Consider the following 23,857-nt stretch of genomic DNA (forward strand, 5'->3'; position numbering starts at 1 on the left):
GACCTAAGCTCAGAAATAATACACAGTATTTCTGCTCATGTTGCATTGGAGAGAACTTAGTCAAGGTCACACCTGCAAGGGAGGCTGGGAAATGTAGATTAGCAATATACCCCGTAAGACTGAAAAAATGATTTTGATGGACAATTAGTAGTCTTTATCATAAGTGGTTACAATACGAAAAGTAATAATACATATTTCCTGCCTTCAAGGATATCACAGGTTTGGTGAGGGAGACAGAAGACTATTTAACTAGCAATGAATATGGAGCGTTCTGTAAAAACTCAAAGAAAAGAATACTTAAAAACAGTATTTCTCAAACCTGAATGCTTAAATGAATCACCTGGGAATCTTGTTAAAATGCAGATTCTGATTCAGTAGGTCTGGAGTAGGTGGGGCCTTGAGATCAGCTTTCCTAACAAGCTTCCAGATGACGCCAATGCTGCTGGTCCTTGGGCCATATTTTGAGGAGCCAGTGATTTTAGATTCAGCAAATACCACGGAAGGAATGACATTTGAACTACACCTTTGTGTCACGGTGCAGTGATTAAGAGATCAGCTTTGGATATTAGATATCCTGTTGAATTCCCAACTCTGTGACTTACCTGCTGATTTAAATTACTTCTCTTTAAGCCTACTAAGATCTTAAATAACAGAGAACCTCACACAAACTAGTTTTAACATAAAAGAAATTGATGCGTTCATTAACACAGAGGTTCAGCAGGTTTCTTGCAAGTTTTCATCAGCAGGTCTCGTTCCATTTTTCTGTAATTCTTTTCACTCTGCCCTTTGTCTTCAGGCTGGTTTCTTTTGTGATAAATTGAGAAGATGGCAAATTTACACCCATTTTACAGAGAACATCGTAGTTTAAAATATTTTTCTATAATTGAACATTCTTCATGAGCCCCCTCCTAGGTCTGAGGTCCATCCAGCAAAATCAGTTATCCCATTATTACTGTTTCCCCCAAAATAAGACTTAACCAGAAAATAAGCTCTAGCATGATTTTTCAAGATGACATCCCCTGATCAATAAGCCCTAGTACATCTTTTGGAGCAAACCTTAATATAAGACCTGGTCTTATTTTGGGGGGAACACGGTATCAAATCTTAAGGCCTAGAAATGGGAACACAGAAAACTGTGGGAATAAGTTAAAATTCCTCAGTTTCCGAATTTTTCTGCTTGAGACTTTTTGTGCTAACTCTAGCAAGATTTATGTAAGGTGCTCCTAACTTCCCGTGGACTGGAACCAGCTCAGTTCTATAACCTTTGAGATGATTGGTGCTGAGCTGCCAGTATCCCAGCTGCCAGTTATTTCACATGGAAACACAGGGTTAGTTGTGCTTCAGGAAGTTCTCCTGCCCTGTATTCTTTGTTTGCTGTGATAAACCAACCGGAGAGCTCTTCTTTGATAGGGCTTGGCCAGTTACTCAGCAGAGCATACTTATCCTCGCCAAACGTAACAAGCCAAAATGCCTTAATACACCAGGCCAGTGACATAAACGTGCGAGGAGAAGGACGGGTAAGGAAACCGAGGAGCGTGCCACTGCCGAAGGCTTACAAATTTAAGCTACAGAAAAATGCTTTCGCAGGCCAAACACAGCCGTGGAGCTGCTTGTTCGTGACCCTTGTTCCCAGTCAGTCGGCTGGACCAGGCCAGGGGCGAAGAAAGCGAAAACAGGGCAGTCCTCGGGGATTACCAGGGCACACCTGTCCTTAAATGCTTTACGTTTCCCCCAATCTGCGGAGGGCCGTGTACAACGCTTTTATTTTCGGGTCCGTGGCGCCCTCCACGGGCTGGGGGTAGGGCGCGGGGGGGACCTCCCGTGAATCACATAGTGGTCCATTAGACGGGTTTCTGGGGGGCGCGGGCACCGCCAAGGCAGCTGCCTGGGGGACGCCCAGGGGACAGGCAACAGCAGGCCCGCCGCAGCTGAGGGGCGTGGGAGTGCGCGGCGAGCAGGAACCGGAGCGAGCGAGCGAGCGGAGCTGGGGCGGAGCCGCTGCGAGCGGCGGGGAGGCTGCGGGAGGCGCAGCGCCGCCCCGGAGGAAGGGCCGGAGCTCGAGGGACAGAGCCTGGAGAGACCCGGTGGCGCAGAGGAGGAGGGCGGGACCGACAGCCGCGCTTCCCGCCCGCGCGCCCGGCCGGCTCGGAGCAGGCGCCCTGGCGGCGCTCGCGCCCCCGCCCCCGCCCTGCGCTGTCGCCAGGGCGCAGTCGCCCGCCTCCCCGCCGCGCTGCCCGCTACGGCCCCCGCCTCGCCGCGCCTTTCCCGCCCCGGATGGGCCAGTCCCTGGCGGAGGTAACTGCCCGCCGGTTCCCGGGGCCCCTCGCGTCCCCGGCGCCGTCCCCAAGCCGTGGCGCCGCCGGCCTCCTGCGGCTCCTGCTTCCCCCCGCGCACCCCCTGCCTCGCACGTCTGCGGTCTCGGCCCCCCGCCGCACCCAGCCCGCGTCCTTCCCGTTGGCCCGGGACTTGCCCTTCCCCGCGTCTAGGCCTTCGCCAGCTTCCCGGGCGCCGTCCTCCCGCCGCGGCGTCCTCTGGCGGACGGGGCGCCGGCGGCTCCGGCTCCTGCCCCTCCGGCTCCTGCCGCGTCCCGTCCCGTCCCGTCCCGTCCCCGGCGCGCGCCTCCCGCGGCAGAGCGCGGCCTCCCGACCCAGCTGCCTCCGCCGGGTCCCGTAGAAAACCTCGGAGGAGGCCTGGGGGGGACGCGTGCGAGGGTCGTGGGGCAACGCCCGTGTGGGACCTTCGTTGATGATAACTTAGTCGAACATTGAGGAATGGGCGCCATTTCTTAGACTCGTAGGTGGTGAAACCCACAGAACGAGGGTTCACTTTCAAGTACAGCCGTCCCTGTGTTTCAAATACAGGTACCGTGTGGGGTAGACTTAACGTTTCTCCCCTACCGTGTTTTGTGAGTGTGACTGAGGTTACTTTTATTTCTTTTTCGTCCATTCACTGATTTTGTGAATACTTGTTTCGTGATGTTTGTTATTGTCAGAAACATTTGCGTTTTATCGTCAGTTGGATAAGTAGCAGACATCATCTTTGCCACGTAACAGGCCATGAGAACATCTTTGGAGTTCTAAACGATGGGAGATTACCCAGCATCAAATCCTGTAGGGCTCTATTCTCCCATTTTGAGCTTTCTTTTTACTCTTTACGTTTTAGTTGCAAAACTTATATCTGAGTAAACATCTGGGAAATTTTAAAGCAAATCCCTGGTATAAATACTTAAGTATATACTCTATCTCATATTTAGGAGAGGTAAGGACCCTTAAAAAAAACACGAAACCATAATATAATTACCACTTACCACCAAAAATAACATTAATGTCTTAGTATCATCTAATACCCAGTCGTGTTCAATTTTCCTTTTGCCTTTTTTGAATTTGAAATATTTTCAAGTTTACATAAAAGTTGCAAGAAAAATATAAAGAACTCCTATCCCATTATCCAGATTGACAGCTTGTTTATATTTTGCTGGTGCTTTATCCTTCTCTTTATACATGTGCTCTTACATGTTTTTTCCCCAAATTATTTGAGAGTGCTTCTTTCCACCTTAATACTCAGTACAATACGCATTTCCTAAGAAAAATGATCTTCTTTTATATAAACAAGTACAGTTGCCAAGTTCAGGAAATTTAGCATTGCCACATTACTTTTATCTCTGCTATAGTTCAGTTATGTCAGTGATATGTCACAGTCACAATAATATCCTTCATAGCAAATTTTCTGGTACAGAAATTCAGTTCAGGATATTATATTGCATTTACTTATATTATTAATTTTAACTTGGAACAGATCTTGAGCCTTTATTTCTCATGGCATTGACATTTTTAAGAATAGTACCTTTATTATTTTATATCATTGTCGTCATGTTTCCACATGAATAAGCAGGTTTGCATTTTTTGGCTGGAATATTATATAAGTAATGTTACGTCTTTTTCACGTTATCACAACCAGAGGAGAATAATGTTGGGCCCTTATAGGTTAAGATGTTATCCCTTTTTCCTGCTATCATTAGTATTTTTTCTTTTTTTGCAAATGATTAAGAAATTTGTGGGGAGATACCTCTAGATTATGTTAATATCCTGTTCCTTATCAGGATTTTCCTCTCCTTGATTTAGCATCCATTGATTGTTCTTTCTTGAATAAGTTTTTAATATAATGGTTGCAAAATGGTGGTTTTCCACATCTGCCACCATATAACTGTGGTCTCATTTATTCTTTATTTAATAGATTGTGACCCATTACTCATTTTATTTATTTTTATTTTATTAGGGAATATTGGGGAACAGTGTCTTTTTCTAGGGCCCATCAGCTCCAAGTCGTCCTTCAATCTAGTTGAGGAGGGCGCAGCTCACTGGCCCATGTGGGGAATCGAACTGGCAACCCTGTTGTTCAGAGCTCACGCTCTAACCAACTGAGCTATCCGGCCGCCCCCATTTTATTTATTTTGATGCTCAGGGTGTCCCAAATTTAGCCTGTGGGATTTGGTCCTTCAGTCTTGTTCCTGTTTCTTTTTGACATGCCCTTATCATATGTTTACTTCCTTACTTTGGAACAAGATCTTCCAGGTCCATCTGGTTCCTGCTCTACCCCTGGGGCTCGAAGGAGCCCTCATTCCTCTCAGTGAGGAATGGTATTTAGAAATCCAGATTTGAGTGTGAAATTAGCTTATTGCTTCTGGGATGTCAGTGCTTCTAGCCTCTTTTAGAGGACAGAGCTAGAAATCATGAGTTTTTATACTAATACTTCAGTTCTAATCCAACTCTTTACAGCTCTTCCTTACCTTTTCCCCATTCTATAATTGATTTCCCCTATATTCTAAAATGAGAATGCTGGCTTCCACAAACATCAATATATACATTTATTTGCTCAATCCTACAATACAAAATAGCTTCATAATTTCTATACTCACACACCTAGGAAAAGCAAACCTAATAAAAGTTTGAGATTTGTTCTTTTTATCTTTAGTTTGACGGTATGTAGTCAAAATACTCTTTAAAAGTTACTTGAATTAATCCTTTTCACTTCAGTGTAGTTTTTAATTTGAAATGCAGTCAGGTTTATTTGCTTGTCTTTGTATTAAGTTTTAGGTCCCCCCGATTATTGTTTTAACATAAATCCAAAAGTCAAAACTGTACAAAAACTATATTAAGAAGCATCACTCCTTTCCTAGCCTTTCTACTTAGTTTGCCCCCACCCTTAGTTGTTAACCTTTTTTGTTAATTTATGGTTTTTGTTTTCTGTTTCCTTTTGTAAAATTAAATGATACCATTTTCCTCTTCTTACACACAAGGTAGCATACTATGTATACTGTTTTGCACTTTTTTCAATTAATATATTCTAGAAATTACACTTCACAGATTATTATTACAGATCTTCCTTATTCTTTTTAGCAGCTGCTGAATATTTTCTCCCAACTGGTTTATTTGAATTCAAGTCCAAAAACAATCTTCATATATTGCGTTTGATTGTGTGTCTCTTATATTTATCTATCTATGCATTAGTATATGTAAAATACATATGTAATAAGTTTCTACCCTTCCCCCCCTTTTAAAATGCCATTTATTTGCTAAAGTATAAGTATATGGATTCAGTATATGGATCTGTAAGTATATGGATTTATAAGTATATGGATTCGTTGGGATGACATTTGTTAGTAAAATTATATTGGTTTCAAGTGTACAATTCTATAATACATCATCTATCTATTATTGTGTGTTCACCACCCAGCGTCAGTTCTCCTTCCATCACCGTGTATATCGATACCCTTTTTCCTCTTCTACCAGCTCCCCTCCCCCCTTACCCTCTGGTAACCGCTAAACAGGTGTCTGTGGATTAAATGGAGTCTGCCTGGCTTCTTCATTGTAAAGTTACTCTTTGCTCCTTTGTAACTAATGAGTATTTTATAGGGAGATACTTTGAGGCAATGTAAATATACCATTTTCATCAAATGTTGAATTTATTTCCTTGTTTATAATTACATGGATTCATGGTTTCCCATTTTGTTTCATGGATTTTAAATCCATTACTATAATTTGTCTTGATGCTCAAATTGTCCTCAGTTCTTTCAGTGGGATCCCTTTCAGTGTGGCTTCTGTGTCTTTACTCAGCTTAGGTTAGGCTCCAATGCTCTGTACCAGGATACCCCACAGTGTGAACATCCTTCTCAGATTCTCCTAAGAATGGACAATTTGCCCAAGATTTATGCTCTCACCCTGCTTGGGCTCTGACAGACTTCTTGGTGTCCACTGCAGCTGTCCCCATACTCAGCATGGGGACTTGCCAGGCATCTTCACTTCGTGATATCTCAGGGCTTCGTTTTTATGTGGGCTAGTTTGGAGTTTCCTACAGCTTATGGCTCAGGGCAGTTTGACTGCTTACGTGGTGAATGAAGGCTTCAAGAGTGAGTATTCGAGGGAGTAAGGTAGAAGCTGTACCGCCTTGTATGATCTAGCCTTGGGAAATGCATAGCATCACTTCCATTTTATTCTTGGTTAAAAGAGTCAAGATCCCACCCAATTTCAAGGGACAAGGCATAAATCAGAGCTCTCAATGAGAGAAGTGTCAAAGTCACAGTGTAAGAAGAGCATGTGGGATGGGAGGTATTCTGGCCAACATACAACCTGCTACACTGAGAAAAGCAAGTCATGTAGAAACTTTATTTTCAAGATCTTTTCCTAGTTCTTGTTTTTCTTCATAGTTGGAGAAATAATTTGTCAAAAAAGCCCGACTATTCAAGATATAAGATGAGATACTGAATGCATTGTCAGTATCTTACCGTAAAAAAATAACTGAGCTGATGAAAAAGTAATTTGCCAAAACTTTATGCAAATTCTCAGATCCTCAATAAATATTATGGGCTATTTATTATTGATGTTGTTATTGTTATTTGCTTCCTACAGTATCTTCTGATTCTTTTTACTTAATTGGCCATTGGTACCTTAACAAGCATGGAGATAAGATTAGAAGTTTTGACATCAACAAGTATCAAGCAGAAAAAACCCTGGCCACGAGTCTCCTGGTTGGGACAGGTAGGTTTTTCTTTATCCATGCAATGCTAGTTGTAATATGTGTTAAATGTATGCTGTGCATCTAAGATTGAAGAATGTTGTATGGGCTTTAAAAAATAAAACCTATCTTTAGAAGGATCACCTGCCCACTGAACAGGGTTTTGTGTGTTTGTGTTTTGTTTTGTTTTGCTTTGTTTTATAGTGAGCAGGTTAGCTTTTCCACAAAGTTGAATGGTCTATCTAGAAGAAATATTTTACTTTGTTTTATTATTAGTTTCAGGTGTACAAAACAACATAGTGATTAGACATTTACACCCCTCACAAAGTGATAACCCCAACAAATCTACCATCTGACACCATACATGGCTATTACAATACCATTGGAAATATTTTACTTCCAAAGAATTTTTTTTCATATTATGCTTAAGAAGGTTGAGATGGCGTATATCAAAGGGGAATATGTAGTCTTCTGAACCTTCCCCTATTAGAACTGTCGGTGGAGTGTTTCCTCCCATTGTGGTTTTCAAGAGTGTGCAGTAAAGTGCCCCTTAGAACTGGAATAAAGATGGGCCACAATACAGGAACACCCTTCACAATATGCAGAATAGGTCCCTCACTTTCCTTAGGGAAAGTGGGCAAACCTATGAAGTCCTCTTAGAATTTATCATAATGAATTTAAAAATTCGGTGTTTAGTTTCATTTCTGTGAGATATTATACCATTAATGAACTTCCTCTAGAACAGTGTCCCTTGAACTTTGCAATGGTTCTGAATCATCTGGAGATCTTGTTAAAACCAGTGCTGGGCCCCACTCCCAGAGTTTCTGACTTAGTAGGTCTGGGGTTGGGGTGGAAGAATTTGCATTTCTAACAGGGTCTTAGGTATGGCCGATGCTGCTATTTACTTTGAAAACCAGTGCCCTAGAATTTATATGAAAAGAGGGTTAATTCAAAACAGCATATCTTTTCTAGATGACAAAAAATGATGAGGGATAGAGGTTACAGAAACCATATCTATTTTAACCTAACTTAATAATTCAAAAACTTGCCCATACTGTTGTTCAAGTTGATGAAATTAAACAGCAGATAACTCAGTTTTAGATAGCAGAATTGGAAGACATTCCTATAATTGTAAATTTCAAAGAAATCTATAAATTGCAATCATTAGGTCATCTTACCAGGTAATTCTAATAAGAGGTATTTTAAGATAGAATGAAAAGTCTCCAGGTTACCTAATCAACCTTATTGTTCATTTTATGATTTGTGGTACAAATTTATAATCTTTCTTAAATGACACTTTTTCCTTTCTGAGATAATTTACTTAGATAAGTTGAATTAACCTGTGGAACCTTTTAAGTCTCTCACATATTTCATCTCTTAGGAAAATGAAGCTGTTTTTCTTTTGGATGGTAAATTCATAAATGAAATTAATTTGATATCTGGAAGGACAAAGAAGAAAATTCCTAGTCTGCAGCCTTTGTTGAAGGATGTTATTGTCCTAACAACATCCAGTAATGGTTAAGTAATACTAATATTTTCAAAGAGCTGGGTTAACTATTTTTGAATAACTTGTGGTAATATTAGGGGAAATACTAGTTTATAAGTATTGCATTTCCTTTTTGCACACAGATGCCTGGCTGGCTGGGGCGCTTACTACCGGGGAGCTTTTCCTTTGGAACAAAGATCAAGATTGTTTGAAAACTATACAAGCAACTGAAAAGCCTAAAGAAATGATTAAAGCTGCAGTAGGTGAGAATTTCTTTAAATTGGTTTAACTTGATAAATAGGAGGGAAAGAAGATGAAACATTTTTCTATTACTATTTAAAAACTGTGTGTATGTGTGTGTGTGTTTGTGTGTGTGTGTCACACACACACGTTGCCAAAAAATATATACATATTTTAAGAAAGGAAAACTGTATTAAAATTGTAATAGACAGTATATACCAATAAGAAAAGATGAATGCAAGTCACATTTGACTTCTGCAATTGCAAGAGATGCTCAAAGTGGTTACCATCAGCGTCCAGACACTTCAGATTACGGCGAACTACTGCTTGAGCAACATTGACCAAAGTGTCCACTTGTATACATTGTTTTGGCACCCCAGTATTCCATATATATATATATGTATATGTATGTATTTCTTTGGTGGTATTTACTTGTGATACTTAGATTCATCTTGAAGAAGAAAAGCCTGGCATATCTAACATATCCGTGATAATAGTGGGTTCCTAATATCACATAAATACGTGATAAATGTTACTATTATTAATATTTGTACTTTTAATTGATTCGTAGTTTTACATCCTAAACCAGGGGTGTCCAAACTGCGGCCCGCGGGCCAACTGCGGCCCACAATCCATTTTTTAATTGGCTCGTAGCAAATTCCAAAAATATATTTAGTTTACTTAAATAAACCAGGTGAGGCAATACGTACTTCACCTCGAGTGAGTATTTTTGTGGCCCGGCTGTTTGTGTATTTACCGCATATGGCCCTTGGTAAAAAACGTTGAAAAAAGTTTGGGCACCCCTGTCCTAAACGGTAACATCATTTAGGTTTCTTATTGTCAGAACAGATAAATTATGTACCTTCTGGGGAGAATTCAAACTTCAGAGGTTAATGACTTCTTTTTCTTTTTTTCAGCAAGCTCTTTGAAACTGTATTTGTTTGTATCTGGAAATGGGAAAAGAGTTCTGCTTATTATTCCTTCTGGATGTATATTTCTTTGGGAATATTTGGAATTCAAGAATATCTTGTCTTCTAAAAGCCCTTCATTGAAGGGCCAGTGGTCCCAGATCATACCTGAAGAAGCAGTTCATTTGCCATCCCCTGAAGATAAAGAAGCTGTAGTGCATGCTGTTTTTATAAAAAATGAGGTAAAATTCGAATCAGACAGGGTGTTACAGAAGTTGAGATCTCAGACTCTTAAGAACAGACACTATCTCCCAAGCTTTTGAGCAGAGTGTGGAATGGCATAACTATAGATCTCTAGTCACTATTGATTGTCTCTAGTCACTATTGATTGTCACATTAATTGTGAAATTATGGTAGATATATTTGTATTTCTTGGTCATATTTTAAAATGTTTATTAAAAATGGTTTGAACTTAGAGTTTCCTTTCTCTTTCACTAATTTTACTTTTCCCTAGTTTTAAAATATAACTAGTTTTTTAATTTAAAAAGCTAGAATTGGGCTGGCCCGGTGGCTCAGGTGGTTGGAGCGCCATGCTCCTAACACCGAGGTCACCGGTTCGATTCCCACATGGGCCAGTGAGCTGCACCCTCTACAGCTAAGATTGTGAACAATAGCTTTCCTTAGAGCTGGGCTGCCGTGAGCAGCCAGAGGTCAGCGTGGGCTGCTGTGTGCTGCTGCGTGCTGCCAGGAGTGGCCGGTGTCCAGCATGAGAGGCCAGTGGCCAGTGTGAGTGGCTGGCAGCCAGCGTGAGTGGCCTGCAGCCGGCAATAGCTGCTGTGAGCTGCTATGAGTGGCCGACCGACGACCGTGACCAACTGCCTCAGCTGGGGGAGAGGGGGAATCGCAAGGCTCATAATACCAGCATGGGCCAGGGAGCTGTGTCCTATACAACTATACAACTGAGAAACAGTGGCTTGAACCGGAGTGGGGAGAAGGGGAGGTGGAAGAAAGGCGGGGGGGAAGCTAGAATTGGTGATATTAAGTAAGCCATTTATTTCCCAGGAAATAATATTCACTAACTAAAAAACATTTTAAATAGCTGCATGGTGCTCTGTGTATGTATGGACCAACATTTTATTACCAAGTCCACTATTGTTAGAAGTTGTATTTTAAAGTTCTATTATTTTCTTCTACTTTCCCCCATCTACAGGGTAGTATCCTAATTTAAATAATTTATAACTGTAAAAGAAGAGAAAAATAAGTATGTAAGAATCTTTCCAGTTATAGCCACAATAAATGGCAGTTTTCTTTTTTTCTTTTTTTCTAATAAACTTTTTTAAAAATTAAATTTATTGGGGTGACAATGGTTAGTAAAATTACATAGATTTCAAGTGTACAATTCTGTAATACATCATCTATATATCACATTGTTCACCATCCACAGTCAATTCTCGCAGTGTTTTCTTAGGAGAATAAACTACACCTTGGTTTCCCATTTGAGACATGCATGCCTCTGGCTCAGAAATATTAATAAATTACTTAGTGTTTAGCTTAATGTTAATAAAAATACAAGCAGGATCTCAATATGTTTCATTTATTTCTGATGAGAAATATGTTTATGTTTCATATATCTTGATTTATTTTCAGATTAATTATATACTAAAGTATATTAAATTTATCTACAGTTATTTGGAGACTGCTGCTTATGTTCATTTACTTTTTATTCTGGGGAATGCCTGAAGTTAACATTTCTAGCAGTTCGGTGGCATGAGAATGTATTTACACCTATAAGGTGAGGTAAATGTTTCTTATTTTCTCTCCTGTATCTTTTGACCCATAAATACATAAGATTAGTAAATGACATGTAAATTTCAATTTTTTGAGACTTTACAAATCCTTTCTTCCCATAAGTATTGCTCTATTTCTTTAGTTTTTATTTTTCAAATGTTTAATCTAGAAAGGTTTTTTTGTTGTTGTTGCTTTTGTTTTCTTTCTTGGAAGTGAGAATACATAAAAGATAAAGTAGGCTATGGTCTTGTCTTAAGACTATAAAAATAACTATTTTGTAAAGTAATTGAATTTTAAAAGGCACATAACTTATTTGAATTTACTACTGTACCTTTTAAATGCTCAAGTACTTTTTTATTACAATAGTTTTATTCTGAAAAGCCCAATAAAATAGAAAGAATGCATTGAAAGCATATAATGCCTAAATAAGTAAGATTTACTAAAATAGTATGACATGGGGGAGGGGATTTTTTTTCTTTCTGTTTATTTTCTTTATTTTTTTATGCTAACAATACCTTATTAAGGTGTAATTGGTATAAAGTAAAATGAACGAATCTTAAGTGTACAACTGGCCTTTAATAAGTATATGTGTGTGTAACCATCCTCATATTAAGTATAGAACATTGCCGCTATCCTAAAACCCCCCTCTTCTCTACTTAATCCCTTTAAAAATGTTAGCAATAATGTAGAAATATGTCCATCGAAACCGTTAGTGGAAGCAGATGTATTTGGGATTGACTACGGATCAGGCTGTTACTAACAAAACTCTGATACTGAGCTTATTTCATTGGTGACTGCTCTTTTGTTAACTGGATGAAACTTCTGAATGCTTGCTAAGAGGCCCTCTAATGTATGTGCATATGTAGGAATTTAGTTGGACCCTTTAACTTTTTATAGTGAACTATATACTAATTTAAAAGTTACTATACTTCCTATACTTACTATACTCAAACAATTGAATAATGTTTTCAATTATTTCATTATTTTAGATCATTGCCATACCATGTTCACTGGGCACAACAAGATTGCCTTCTGCGTAGTCTAATTCCCAAGTGTGAACCAGTGAAGTCAAGGGGAGCTCTCATCTCTGCCTTTTCAAGAGATGGCCTTACCCTGGCAGTGACTCTTAATCAGAAAGACCCAAAGGTCAGTAAATGTACTCTGTCTTCGAAGTAACCTATAAAAGAGAGAGTTTAGTCCAGTGTTGAGATGTTTTTTCCCCCTGAAGATAGTTTTTTTTCTTAATATAATATTACTTTATGTTCTTTAAATTGGAGTTTTCTGATCCATCTTAACATTGGTTGGTGAAGTTATTTAAATTAGCTGCCATAGTTTTCAAAACTTGGCCTTCACATGTGAAAAAGAGGATAAAGGAAAAGGACGAAAGAAGGGCAATGCAGTAATTGATGTTCTTAAAATGTAGTGTAAAAAAGAGAAGAGTTATAGGTAGTCAATATTGTTTTGCCAGTTGGGAAAGAACCCTAGTTTATTGATATAATAGATCGCTAGGTCTCCAGAATTATAAGTAATGGTTAAGTAAAATAATTTTAATAATGTTTTTTAAAAAAACATTTTTTTATTAGTTTCAGGTGCACAAAACAATGTAATAGTTAGACATTTACCATTTATATCCCTCACACAGTGACAACCCCTCTCACCCCATCCACTATCCCTCTGACATCACACACAGCCGTTACATTTCCACTGCCTCTATTCCTAATGCTGTACTCCGCTTCTTGTAACTATGTATATATAAAATTGTATTTGGCATTAATTATTGTTCAACTTCAGCTTCAGGTGTACAGGGCAGTGATCAGGCATCTACATCATCCCTGAGGTGGTCTCCCTAATGAGACAAGTGTCCATCGGATACCCTACAAAATCTTTACAACATTATTGATTACATTCCCCAAATTGACTCTTTTAACCTTGTGGCAATCTTGTGGTTACTGACAGTGCTTTCTAATCCCCTCACTTTCCCCCTTCTCCCCACCCACCCTATCTAGCAAGCGTCAGTTTTTCTATGTCTCTGAGACTGTTTCTGATTAGTTCATTCATTTATTCTTTTCTTTAGATTCCACATATAAGTGAGACCATAGTAATGGTTTTGTTGTCGTTTTTCTTTTTGTTTCTAGGCAACTCAGGTATTATTTATAAACACACTGACTTTTGTTACTCTCCGTGGTAGCCTTAAAGGATGTAGCAATAAGAATCCTATGGTTCCAGCTGCACTTATCAGGTAAGAACTCTTTTGTATTTCTAAATACTATTTTTTTTTTCTTTTCCAACAGTTTGATAAGTTTAAGACTGACAATTCAATAATGTCTAAATAGATATTTAGATAGGTAATGCAAGTTACTTTCAACATTTGTGCTGTATAGATTCTAAAAATTGCTTTATATGAGGAAAGCCTTAAATACTTTAAGGAAGGGTATAGTAGGGTAGAAGATACATGATCTTATTTCTTTGTTGTCTGAGGAGGAGTGAAGTCATGACTAGGTAGACAAATATTGGGCTTAATTGGAGAGATGGAAATGAAAAAACCTGGATTGGGAATACCATATACTCAGAGATGCTAAGGTGTTCATAGCCTTTTAAGCAAAGTTGGTATTCTTTGCATATAGGTCAATAGCAACATGAAGTGGTGATTTTGGACGGTGCATGAGTTACTACCAGGACCTACATATTACAGAGTAGGAAGATTCCCTCTTGGACCTCCTAATTTCCTTTTCTGAACGCTTTTCTATTCTCTTTGAATTTCCAAAGTTTTCAGGTCACTCAAACCTTGCCTCTTCATTTTCTTTCCCTCCCCAAAAGTTCCTGCCTAAAAGTATTACTGGTTTCGGTTCAGTGGTCTGACAGAGTGTCCATCATTTACATGATGGAGCTACTTTTTGTCTATATGAACGTTCATATTACCAGCTAATTAAGGAGTAGTAATGACGGTTCTGAGAAGAGGGAGTCTGCTGCCCAGTGAAACTCCAGCAGGCTGCAGAGGACAGGCATGGTCTTGACCTTTAAATCTATCATAAATACCAGTTGTGGACACCAATAGGATTAAAAGTTGTTCTAATTAAATGTGAATGACTAAAAAGGTTAACTTTTTTTAGGGAGTATTTTCATTTTATGATTTGGTTATGAATCTAAGTACTTTTCTAATTGGTATGTTGTATGGAGTAGATGTTTATGAGCAAATTCCTTTTTTCTCACCTTTTTTTCTGGGAAGTGAAATCCATAAAATATAGCTATCAATTGCCTACTATTCATCCTTTTGCCCTTATTTTTTGAAGTGTTTCACCCCAGCTTGACCATTATAAATTGTTAAAGATATCGTAGAGAGTCCTTTTTAACATATTATCTTGCTTTTTTTAGGTCTTACTGGGTTGGTGATATAAGCTGGACTCATGATAGTCTTTTTCTGTCTTGTGTGTTAAAACGTGGCTCCCTGGTTTTACTGACTTGCCAAGGTGAACTGCTAACATTAATTACATTTGGTTGCTCTATAGAATTTGGGCCAGCAGAATTTATTCCTCTTCACCCGCTAATAACATATAGGTGAGCCATTTAAGTTTTAATTTGTTTATAGAAGTTTTTCTCTCTTGGTATTACTTTACTGTGTATTTTTTTTCTGACAAATTTCATCTTTCAAACTGTCTTACTCTTTCTTTTAAGTCGTCATCTCAGTGTCTTTCTTATTTATAGTTTTTTCTCTATTTCTTTTTGTGGCTTAATCCTGGTGAAAATTTGACATTGTAACTATGTAAGTATAAGTTTATTTAAGTATTCGACAGAACTAAAACTTTATTTTCTTTGGTATGAAAGTTGTTTTCTTTGATATAAGTTATTAATAACAGCATGATATGTACTTTATTATTTTAAAAGAAGAGCACTTAGATAAATTAATAACTCAAAATTAACTTGGCAGATGGATTCATCTACCTTTTTCCCTAAAGGAAAGAAGTATGTTGGAAATGGTTAGAAGATTTTAGAATTTAACTGAATTTTAATTTTTGTGAGATAGGGTAGCAATTTGGCTTTGAAGTCAGATCAAAATTCAAATCTTGGTTCTTCTACTTATTAGGTGTATGACTTTGGGTAAATTATTCTTTAAGCCTCTATTTCCGTTATTGTAAAATAAAAATGATGATGATTAGTTGAGGGAATGAAGTAAGATAAATATAGATCGCTTTGCACAGCTCTGGCATAAAGTAGGTGCTCAGTAAATATTTGTCGTTATTGATGTTGCTATTATACATGGCTAGACACATATACACAGCTATTTGCAGAACAAAAAAATGGGTAAAAGACCTTTGAAATTCACCCATTCCCTTTGCTTTACAGAAAGGAAACTGAGGAAGGGTACATCCTTGATTACATTAAAGAGTGATGCTTAACTTTTAGCAATAGAAAATTCTAATGGAATCAATATTTATTTCCTGCAGTGAAAGTATTTTTTCCTTATTTTTTATGGTTTGATTCATAACTGACTTGAATTTCCCCACATTCTCCTTTAAAATTAATATTTGGGACCTTTCAAAATGGATTGCTTTTTCTGATTACAAAGTAATACATATTCATTATTTTAAAAAGCTTAAAAATCAAATGTTATAAAACTAAATAATGGTAGAAAGTGAAAAATTTGTAATCTATTCTTCAGAGATAACAATTATTAACATTTTAGTGTTATTCTCCAAATTAAGAAAATTATATCACATCTATGATAATACTAATATTAGTATTTTAATACAAAATGAATTATATGATATGTGCTGTTTTATATTTTGCTTTTTTAGTTTAACAGTGTATCTTTTTTTAAATTAAAGTTTATTGGGGTGACAATTGTTAGTAAAATTACATTGGTTTCAGGTGTACAATTCTGTATTACATCATCTATGTATCGCTTTGTGTGTTTACCACCCAGAGTCAGTTCTCCTTCCATAACCATATGTTTGATCCCTTTTACCCTGATATGCCCACCCCTCTCTCCACCTACATTTTTCTATGAAGCCATTTTTAATGGTTCCATAGATACCTGTGGTGTGTATATTCTATAATTAATCAATCTCCTACTGTTGATCATTTGCCTAATAAAATGTACATTTGAATAATTTCCTAACCAAAAAATATATATTTTATTTGTCCTCTTATTTTTAAAGCCCCAAAGTTAAGCAGCAATATTAAGTGATCAGAATGAAGTACATCACCATTATAATAAATAAGTACATTTATATGGAAACTCAGTCAAATTAATCTTAAACTGATAAAATTTTGCTCACCACCATCCTCTCCAAATGTTCTTCTCAGTTTATTTTCTTTCTTCTCCTTAATAACACCTATATTCATAGCTCATAATTATTCTTGTAAGTATATTTAAATATATGGTAAGAAGGAAAGTTAACTATTTAGCTCTCTTTAATGGTAAAATGAACTGTCTTAATTCTTTTCTGAAATAGTTTGTATGAAACTAGATTAGAAACAAAATAAATGCCACAATTAAGGGAAAAATTAAAAAAGAAACTTATATGTTATGTAATCACTTACATTTTCCTTACAGATATATACACATTTAATATTTTTGTGTTTCATTTGTTTGCTTTTTCATCATTCTGTAACTTTTAATTGTTTTGCTTTTCCTTTGGAATAATGATGTATTCTTAAGATTTTTTTTCCTTACTAATTCTTGAATTTTAATGTTTGTTTGCTAGACCACAGCAGTTTACATTTCAAGATTCAAATAATTCTGTAGATTCATCAGCTTCTGATAGTGATCCTATGAGACAGAGATTTTCTATAAAAGCACACTCACGGTTACCCTACCTCATTATTTCTGATGGATACATGGTCACAACACTTCGATTTCTTGATAACCTGTCTCCATCAGTGCTCATGAGATCCCTTCTACTTGATTCAACGCAGAGGCTTGAGAAAACATACCAAAGTGTGATATTGTCTAAGGTATGGTGTTTTTTGGTATCATTAGTAAAAGTTGACCTCTTTTCAGATTTAAAAACTACACTGACAGTAATATCGCTGGATTGTATATAGTTGTCTGTAGAATTTTTTGCTGCTTGTAATAGAATTATAGATAAAATTCTGCTCTTGGAAATCTGTCTTTTCGTCTATAGCCAAAAGGCAAAGGGCTGAACTTGCGATCACTGGATTCCCTAAGGTTGAGCCTGTTAAAATACCAAGGAAATGAAAGTTCAGCTGATTCTACTGTCCCCAGATTCTTGCAGGTAGAGGATACAAAGAAGTTAAATGAAAAAACAGCAGATTTGCAGGTACTTAGTGGCAGTGTTTTATTTGCTTTGAACAATTATGTATTGACTTTTTTCCAAAAAACATTTTATTTTGTTTTTCTCTTGTTAATAAAGGGAAGAGAAATTTGAGAACACCAAAGTAATTTATTTGTAATGTATTAAATAGGATTAACTATAATTTTTTTCACTCATGTTTTAGGATTTTGAAACAGAAGAAACTAATGAAGGCATACATTTTCTAAACAACTCATTCTCTTTTTGGAACCAAAAAAGTGATCCATTGTTCAGTAGTGCCAAGGAGGGAAGGTTGGAATTTGCATCCATGTTTGATACGATACATGCAAAGGATAATACTGAGGAGACGGATGGAACCATTATAGAACTGCATTCTGTTCAGAAAAATCTCCTTGCAGCATGGACTATAGGAATTTCAAAAAATGTGGCAGAAAAAAATTCAATGTTAAATTACACGATAGTTTGTATCACTCATTTTTTCTACATTCTTCAGTTTATAAAATGTCCTTACCCCAAATTTGATCTTTTTTTAAGCAAGAGCCCAAGACATAATGCATGGGTGCTTTGTATCTTTCAACTTTTTCATCAGTGTTTATCAATCCAGTATTGGGATATGAGATACAGACAAGATGTGGGACATTTGGTAAAGCTGACTTCAAATACTGTAAAGCTTTTGCTGACTCAGCAACAGCAGGGTCAGTTATTCTCAGAGAGGCTTGTAGCCTGTTTTCATTTACTAAGAATGATAGCTGATAATTTGAATGGCATATACAGTCTTCAACCTGAAATTATTTCAGCTTCAACTGATGGAAGTAGAACAGCAAATCAAGACTCACTGGTGGTACCTGTTTTTCAAATATTTCAAGATAGTGGTTCTCAGGAAAACTGGTCTTGGAACTCATCTTTCAAGATTCATCCTCAAGTAGTAAATCTTGTTCAGCAGCCAGGACACAGGTAATTACTTTAATGTTAGGATACCATTAGCATTATAGATTTTTTTCCTTTTCAAAAAAATGAGATGTAATTACCATACTATAAAATTAATCATTTTAAAGTGTGCAATTCTATGATTTTTAGTGTAGTCACAAGATTATAGAAATATTAGCATTCCAGGATATTTTTATCACCCTAGAAAGAAACCTTGTGTCCATTAGCACTCAGCAGTATAGATTTTATTTTAAAATATCTTAGGACTTACACCAAATACTATTCAACACACATATTTTATTTGTCTTGGGCAACTCCAGGATACTGTTAAAAAAATTTTGTTTAGGTAAAGCACTGTAGAAAAATAACCACGGGTACATAAAGCATTTATGAAGATGTAAAAAATATGTATATATATTTTTTTGATCAGTGTACTTTGTTCTATATTTAAATCTGGTCAGTTTGTATATGTTATTACATCAGTGAAGAATACAGGCCAAAAAAAAAAAAAGGCTAAGTAGGAGGCTATATTCATTCTTATTATCTGAAATTTGGTTTTGATGATTACCTGATTTTATATGCAGATTGATTGTTCTCTGGAAAATGCTGTATAATAAAACTTTATGGTATCGAACACAATTAAGTCAAAGAGTTCCTGAAGGTGACAGACAGTTAACTGAAAAGATGACACATGAAGCATCTACTGTCAGATCCCTGCTATGTCACATCCAGGCTTACTTGCAGACTGCCGGAGTTTGCTTGAACCAAACCTTAGAGCTGAAATCTATTAATGGTCAGTATCTCATAAACGATTTCTAACTCCATGAATAAGCAATATAGTTAACTGGACTTTCATTTTATTAATTGATTGCAATTACTTATGTTTCAGAATAATTTCTGGCTGAGCTGTATACACTGAATTTTAAAACATAGTAAATTTTTATAAAGTAATTTAATTAATCCTAACTAATTGTCGGTTAAAAACTTTGTAGGTGAAGAGTGTTTCCTATTAGGATCATATGAAAAGTCTGTTCAACTGTGGAAGAAAGCTCTACAAGAAACCCAGGAAAATGGTAGGGGAGTGTTACAAAATAATATTTGCCATAATATTGGTAAGAACACATTTTAGCATTCTCTAGAGCTTAAAAATAATTCCAAATTTCTGAATGCTCATAATTTCTTAATGTTCCAACAGAATACATATTGTAGACACCTTTACTGTCAGAAATAGTTGATTAAAATTATTCTTAGTCTTGGAATTTCTCGAACCAAGAATATTTTCTGTAATCTATAGATATGGCTCCTCCTGTCCATTTTTTTGGTTAGTGATGAAACTTGTGATTTGTTATTGATGGGGGAAAAACTGAGATTTAATGAATTTTTATTTGTCATTTAGAGGGACTGAAAGTATCTAACTGAGAAACTATTGGTTAAATATTTTACCACCTTTTACAGACTTAGAGAAACATGGAGCTAAGGCTCTCTGCCCTTAAGTAATTCAATTTTTAACAAGTTCCTGTGAGTTAGACTTATTGTTGGTTTAGGTATAGACTACGTGGAGTTTTCGATGGGGCTATAAGGGTACGGATTCTAGAAACTGGTGATAGTGGAGCTTTTATGATACAGAGCTAAGGGAGTGACGAAGATGACAGAGGTTCTAAGCGACCTTGGAGCTCACTCTGATTACAACTACTACATGGTCAGGTTTGGCCAATTATTAAAGTATTTTTGACTGCTGTGGTTTCGTATGTTTCTTTCATTCATCTATTTAACCAGTACGTATGGAGAGCCTGCTGTGTTCCTAGAATTGTGTTAGGTGCTAGGAGTAACTGAAATAAACAGTTTTACCCTCAAGTTGCCTACAGTTTGCAGGAGAGATTACATAAGCAACTAGCCCTTTTCTCATGATGTTGTTTGCACTCTACACAGTCTGAGACTGAGTGCAAGCATCAGTCTGGGCAAAATCTGGAGGAGTTGACAATTAAAATGGAACAGAAATTGGCCAGTGAAAGTAGTGGGATGGTTTAACAAAGGATATATAGCATTCCAAAAGCAAAGAGGCATGAGAAACCATGGCAATTTGGTAAACTGCAAGAAGTTGAACTAGACTAGATTATATGATACATGTCAGCGATGTTGGGGGACAGGGAGGTGAGAGCTAAGGTGAGAGATAGATAGAGAACACAGTGTATACAGTGCCAGGAAATTAAGATTTTATCCTGAGGACCGTGGGATCAGTTAAAATACTTGATATAGGAAAGAGAACTTTTTAAATAAATATAGGCCATTTGGAAAGATCACTTTAGTAGGTATTGTGTGGAGGATCATTTGTAGGAGTGTGACGTATAGATGTGGGTTTACCTAGAAAAAAGAAAATTAAGTCAGTTGCGGTCCTAAACCAAAGCAATGTCAAGAGTCCTGGTGAACAGAGGTCATATCTGACAGGTGTTTAATAGGTTTGAGCAATTGGACTTGTGACTGAGTAGATCTGAAGAAAGAAGTCTAATGTACTTCTCAGATTTGGGAATTCTCCAACTGGATGAAAAAGGGTGGTATTCAAGGTGAGAAGTTCTGATGAAGAGATTTCATATTGAGTTCCATTGGGGACTTTTTAATTTGATTTGATTTCCACTGTATCCATTAAGAATGGTTTCCAGTAGTGGAGACTGAGAGTAACTGGCTTCAACAAAAAAGACGTTTATTCCTTTCTTATGAAAAGAGGCCTGACCCTCTTCCCGAAAGCGGCCTGAGGTGACCTCTGAAAATGGTTCGCTATTCGCTGGACCCGGAGAACCCCACAAAATCCTGTAAATCGAGAGGTTCCAATCTACGGGTTCATTTTAAGAACACTCGTGAAACTGCCCAGGCCATCAAGGGGATGCATATCCGAAAAGCCACCAAGTATTTAAAGGATGTCACGTTACAAAAACAATGTGTGCCATTCCGTCGTTACAATGGTGGAGTTGGGAGATGTGCCCAGGCCAAACAGTGGGGTTGGACGCAGGGTCGTTGGCCCAAAAAGAGTGCAGAATTTTTGCTGCACATGCTTAAAAATGCAGAGAGTAATGCTGAACTTAAGGGCTTAGATGTGGACTCGCTGGTCATTGAGCACATCCAGGTGAACAAAGCTCCCAAGAGGCGGGGCAGAACTTACCGAGCTCACGGGCGGATTAACCCGTACATGAGCTCCCTCTGCCACATTGATATGATCCTCACTGAAAAAGAGCAGATTGTTCCGAAACCGGAAGAGAAGGTTGCTCAGAAGAAGAAGATCTCCCAGAAGAAACTGAAGAAACAAAAACTTATGGCCCGGGAGTAAATTCAACATCAAATAAATGCTAATAAAAGGAAAAAAAGAAAAGAGGCCTGACGTGTTTCCTGGTTCGGTGTTTCTAAGGTTTCAAAGACCTTTAGTTTTTCGACTTTGTCATCCCTAGTGCATCGCTTCCATTCTGAAGTTCATTGCATGAGTTAAGATGGATGCTGGACAGAAATAGAACATATAATCCTAAAATTTATATGGGACCATAAAAGACCCCGGATAGCCTCAGCAATCTTGAGAAATAAGAACAAAGTGGGAGGTATAACGATACCTGATTTCAAACTATACTACAAGGCTACAGTAATAAAAACAGCATGGTACTGGCATAAAAATAGACACATAGATCAATGGAACAGAATAGAGAGTTCAGATGTAAATCCATGCCTATATGCCCATCTAATCTACGACAATGGAAGCAAGAATGTACGATGGGGTAAAGACAGTCTATTCAATAAGTGGTGTTGGGAAACCTGGACAGACACATGCAAGAAAATGAAGCTGGACCACCTCCTTACACCATATACAAAAACAAATTCAAAATGGCTTACAGACTTAAATGTAAGATCTGAAACCATAAAATATCTAGAAGAAAATATAGGAAGAAACTTCATGGACATTACCCGGAGTAAGATTTTCACTGATATATCCCCTCGCGCGAGGGAAGTAAGAGAAAAAATAAACATGTGGGATTACATCAAACTAAAAAGTTTTTTCACAGCAAAGGAAACCATCAATAAAACAAAAAGGGATCCTACTGTATGGGAAAAGATATTTGCCAATGATATATCTGATAAGGGATTAATATCACAAATCTATAAAAAACTTACTCAACTCCAAAAAAACAAACAACCCAATTAAAAAATGGGCAGAGGACTTGAGGAGACATTTCTCTAAAAAGGACATACAGAAGGCAAGAAGACATATGAAGAAATGCTCAACCTCACTAACCATCAGAGAAATGCAAATAAAAACCACAATGAGATACCACCTCACTCCAGTCAAAATGGCTATCATCAATAAATCAACAAACAACAAATGCTGGAGAGGATGTGGAGAAAAGGGAACGCTAGTGCACTGTTGGTGGGATTGCAGATTAGTGCAGCCACTATGGAAAACAGTATGGAGGTATCTCAGGAATCTGAAAATGGAACTACCCTATGATCCAGTAATTCCACTCCTAGGCATCTACCCGGAGAAATCCAAAACTCCAATTCAAAAATCTGTATGCACTCCTATGTTTATTGCAGCACTTTACACAATAGCCAAGATATGGAAACAACCGAAATGCCCATCGGTAGATGACTGGATTAAGAAGCTGTGGTACATTTATACAATGGAGTATTACGCAGCCATAAAGAAGAAAGAAATCTTATCATTTGCAGCAACATGGATGGATCTAGAGAACATTATGTTAAGTGAAATAAGTCAGAAAGAGAAAGACAAGTACCATATGATCTCACTTATATATGGAATCTAAAGAAAAGACTATGTGAATGAACTAATCAGAAACAGTTTTAGGGACACAAATTAAAAACCGAGAGTTGTTAGATGGGTGGGGGGGGGATAAGGGGAAAGGTGAAGGGATTTGGAAGCAGCTGGTAACCACAAGATGGCCTCAGGGTTTTTTTGAAAATTAATTTGGGGAAGGTATTCAATAATGTTGTAAAGATTTTGTTGGGTATCCGATGGACATGCGTCCTATTTGGGAGACCACCTCAGGGATACTGTGGATACCTGATCATGGCATTGTACACCAGAAGCTAAACATTAATGAATGCCAACTATAATTTTATATATATAATGTGATGGTTCAGTGTGGGGTCGGAGGGATAGTGGATGGGGGGAGGGGGGTTCACAGTGTGAGGGATATAAATGATGAACGTCTAAGTATTACCTTGTC

At 37.4% G+C, this 23,857-nt stretch overlaps 2 protein-coding genes across 5 annotated transcripts in view; both read left to right on the forward strand.

Moving 5' to 3' along the window:
• The first annotated feature begins 2,216 nt into the window (after positions 1–2,216).
• Positions 2,217–23,857, forward strand: part of CPLANE1 (ciliogenesis and planar polarity effector complex subunit 1) — a 98,505-nt gene continuing 76,864 nt past the window's right edge. For 2 of the 4 annotated variants that reach the window (XM_081053900.1, XM_081053902.1), the window contains exons 1-14: positions 2,217–2,295; positions 6,906–7,034; positions 8,393–8,528; positions 8,641–8,760; positions 9,655–9,887; positions 11,331–11,437; positions 12,423–12,579; positions 13,569–13,672; positions 14,806–14,988; positions 17,139–17,388; positions 17,559–17,714; positions 17,893–18,662; positions 19,220–19,428; positions 19,628–19,708. In XM_081053900.1, coding sequence (XP_080910026.1) covers positions 6,954–7,034; positions 8,393–8,528; positions 8,641–8,760; positions 9,655–9,887; positions 11,331–11,437; positions 12,423–12,579; positions 13,569–13,672; positions 14,806–14,988; positions 17,139–17,388; positions 17,559–17,714; positions 17,893–18,662; positions 19,220–19,428; positions 19,628–19,708 — 2,587 coding nt within the window. In that variant the 5' untranslated portion in view covers positions 2,217–2,295; positions 6,906–6,953. Of the gene's footprint in view, positions 2,862–6,905; positions 7,035–8,392; positions 8,529–8,640; positions 8,761–9,654; positions 9,888–11,330; positions 11,443–12,422; positions 12,580–13,568; positions 13,673–14,805; positions 14,989–17,138; positions 17,389–17,558; positions 17,715–17,892; positions 18,663–19,219; positions 19,429–19,627; positions 19,709–23,857 lie in introns of those variants that run through there. The other 2 variants (XM_081053901.1, XM_081053903.1) reach the window with 2 other exon arrangements.
• On the forward strand, positions 19,715–21,969 carry LOC308499945 (large ribosomal subunit protein uL22-like). Its single transcript, XM_081053905.1, has one exon. It carries the CDS (start codon positions 21,400–21,402, stop codon positions 21,952–21,954), a length of 555 nt encoding a protein of 184 aa, XP_080910031.1. The 5' UTR covers positions 19,715–21,399; the 3' UTR covers positions 21,955–21,969.

Source organism: Rhinolophus hipposideros, assembly GCF_964194185.1.
Source record: "Rhinolophus hipposideros genome assembly, chromosome: 7".
Classification (NCBI taxonomy): Eukaryota; Metazoa; Chordata; class Mammalia; order Chiroptera; family Rhinolophidae; genus Rhinolophus; species Rhinolophus hipposideros.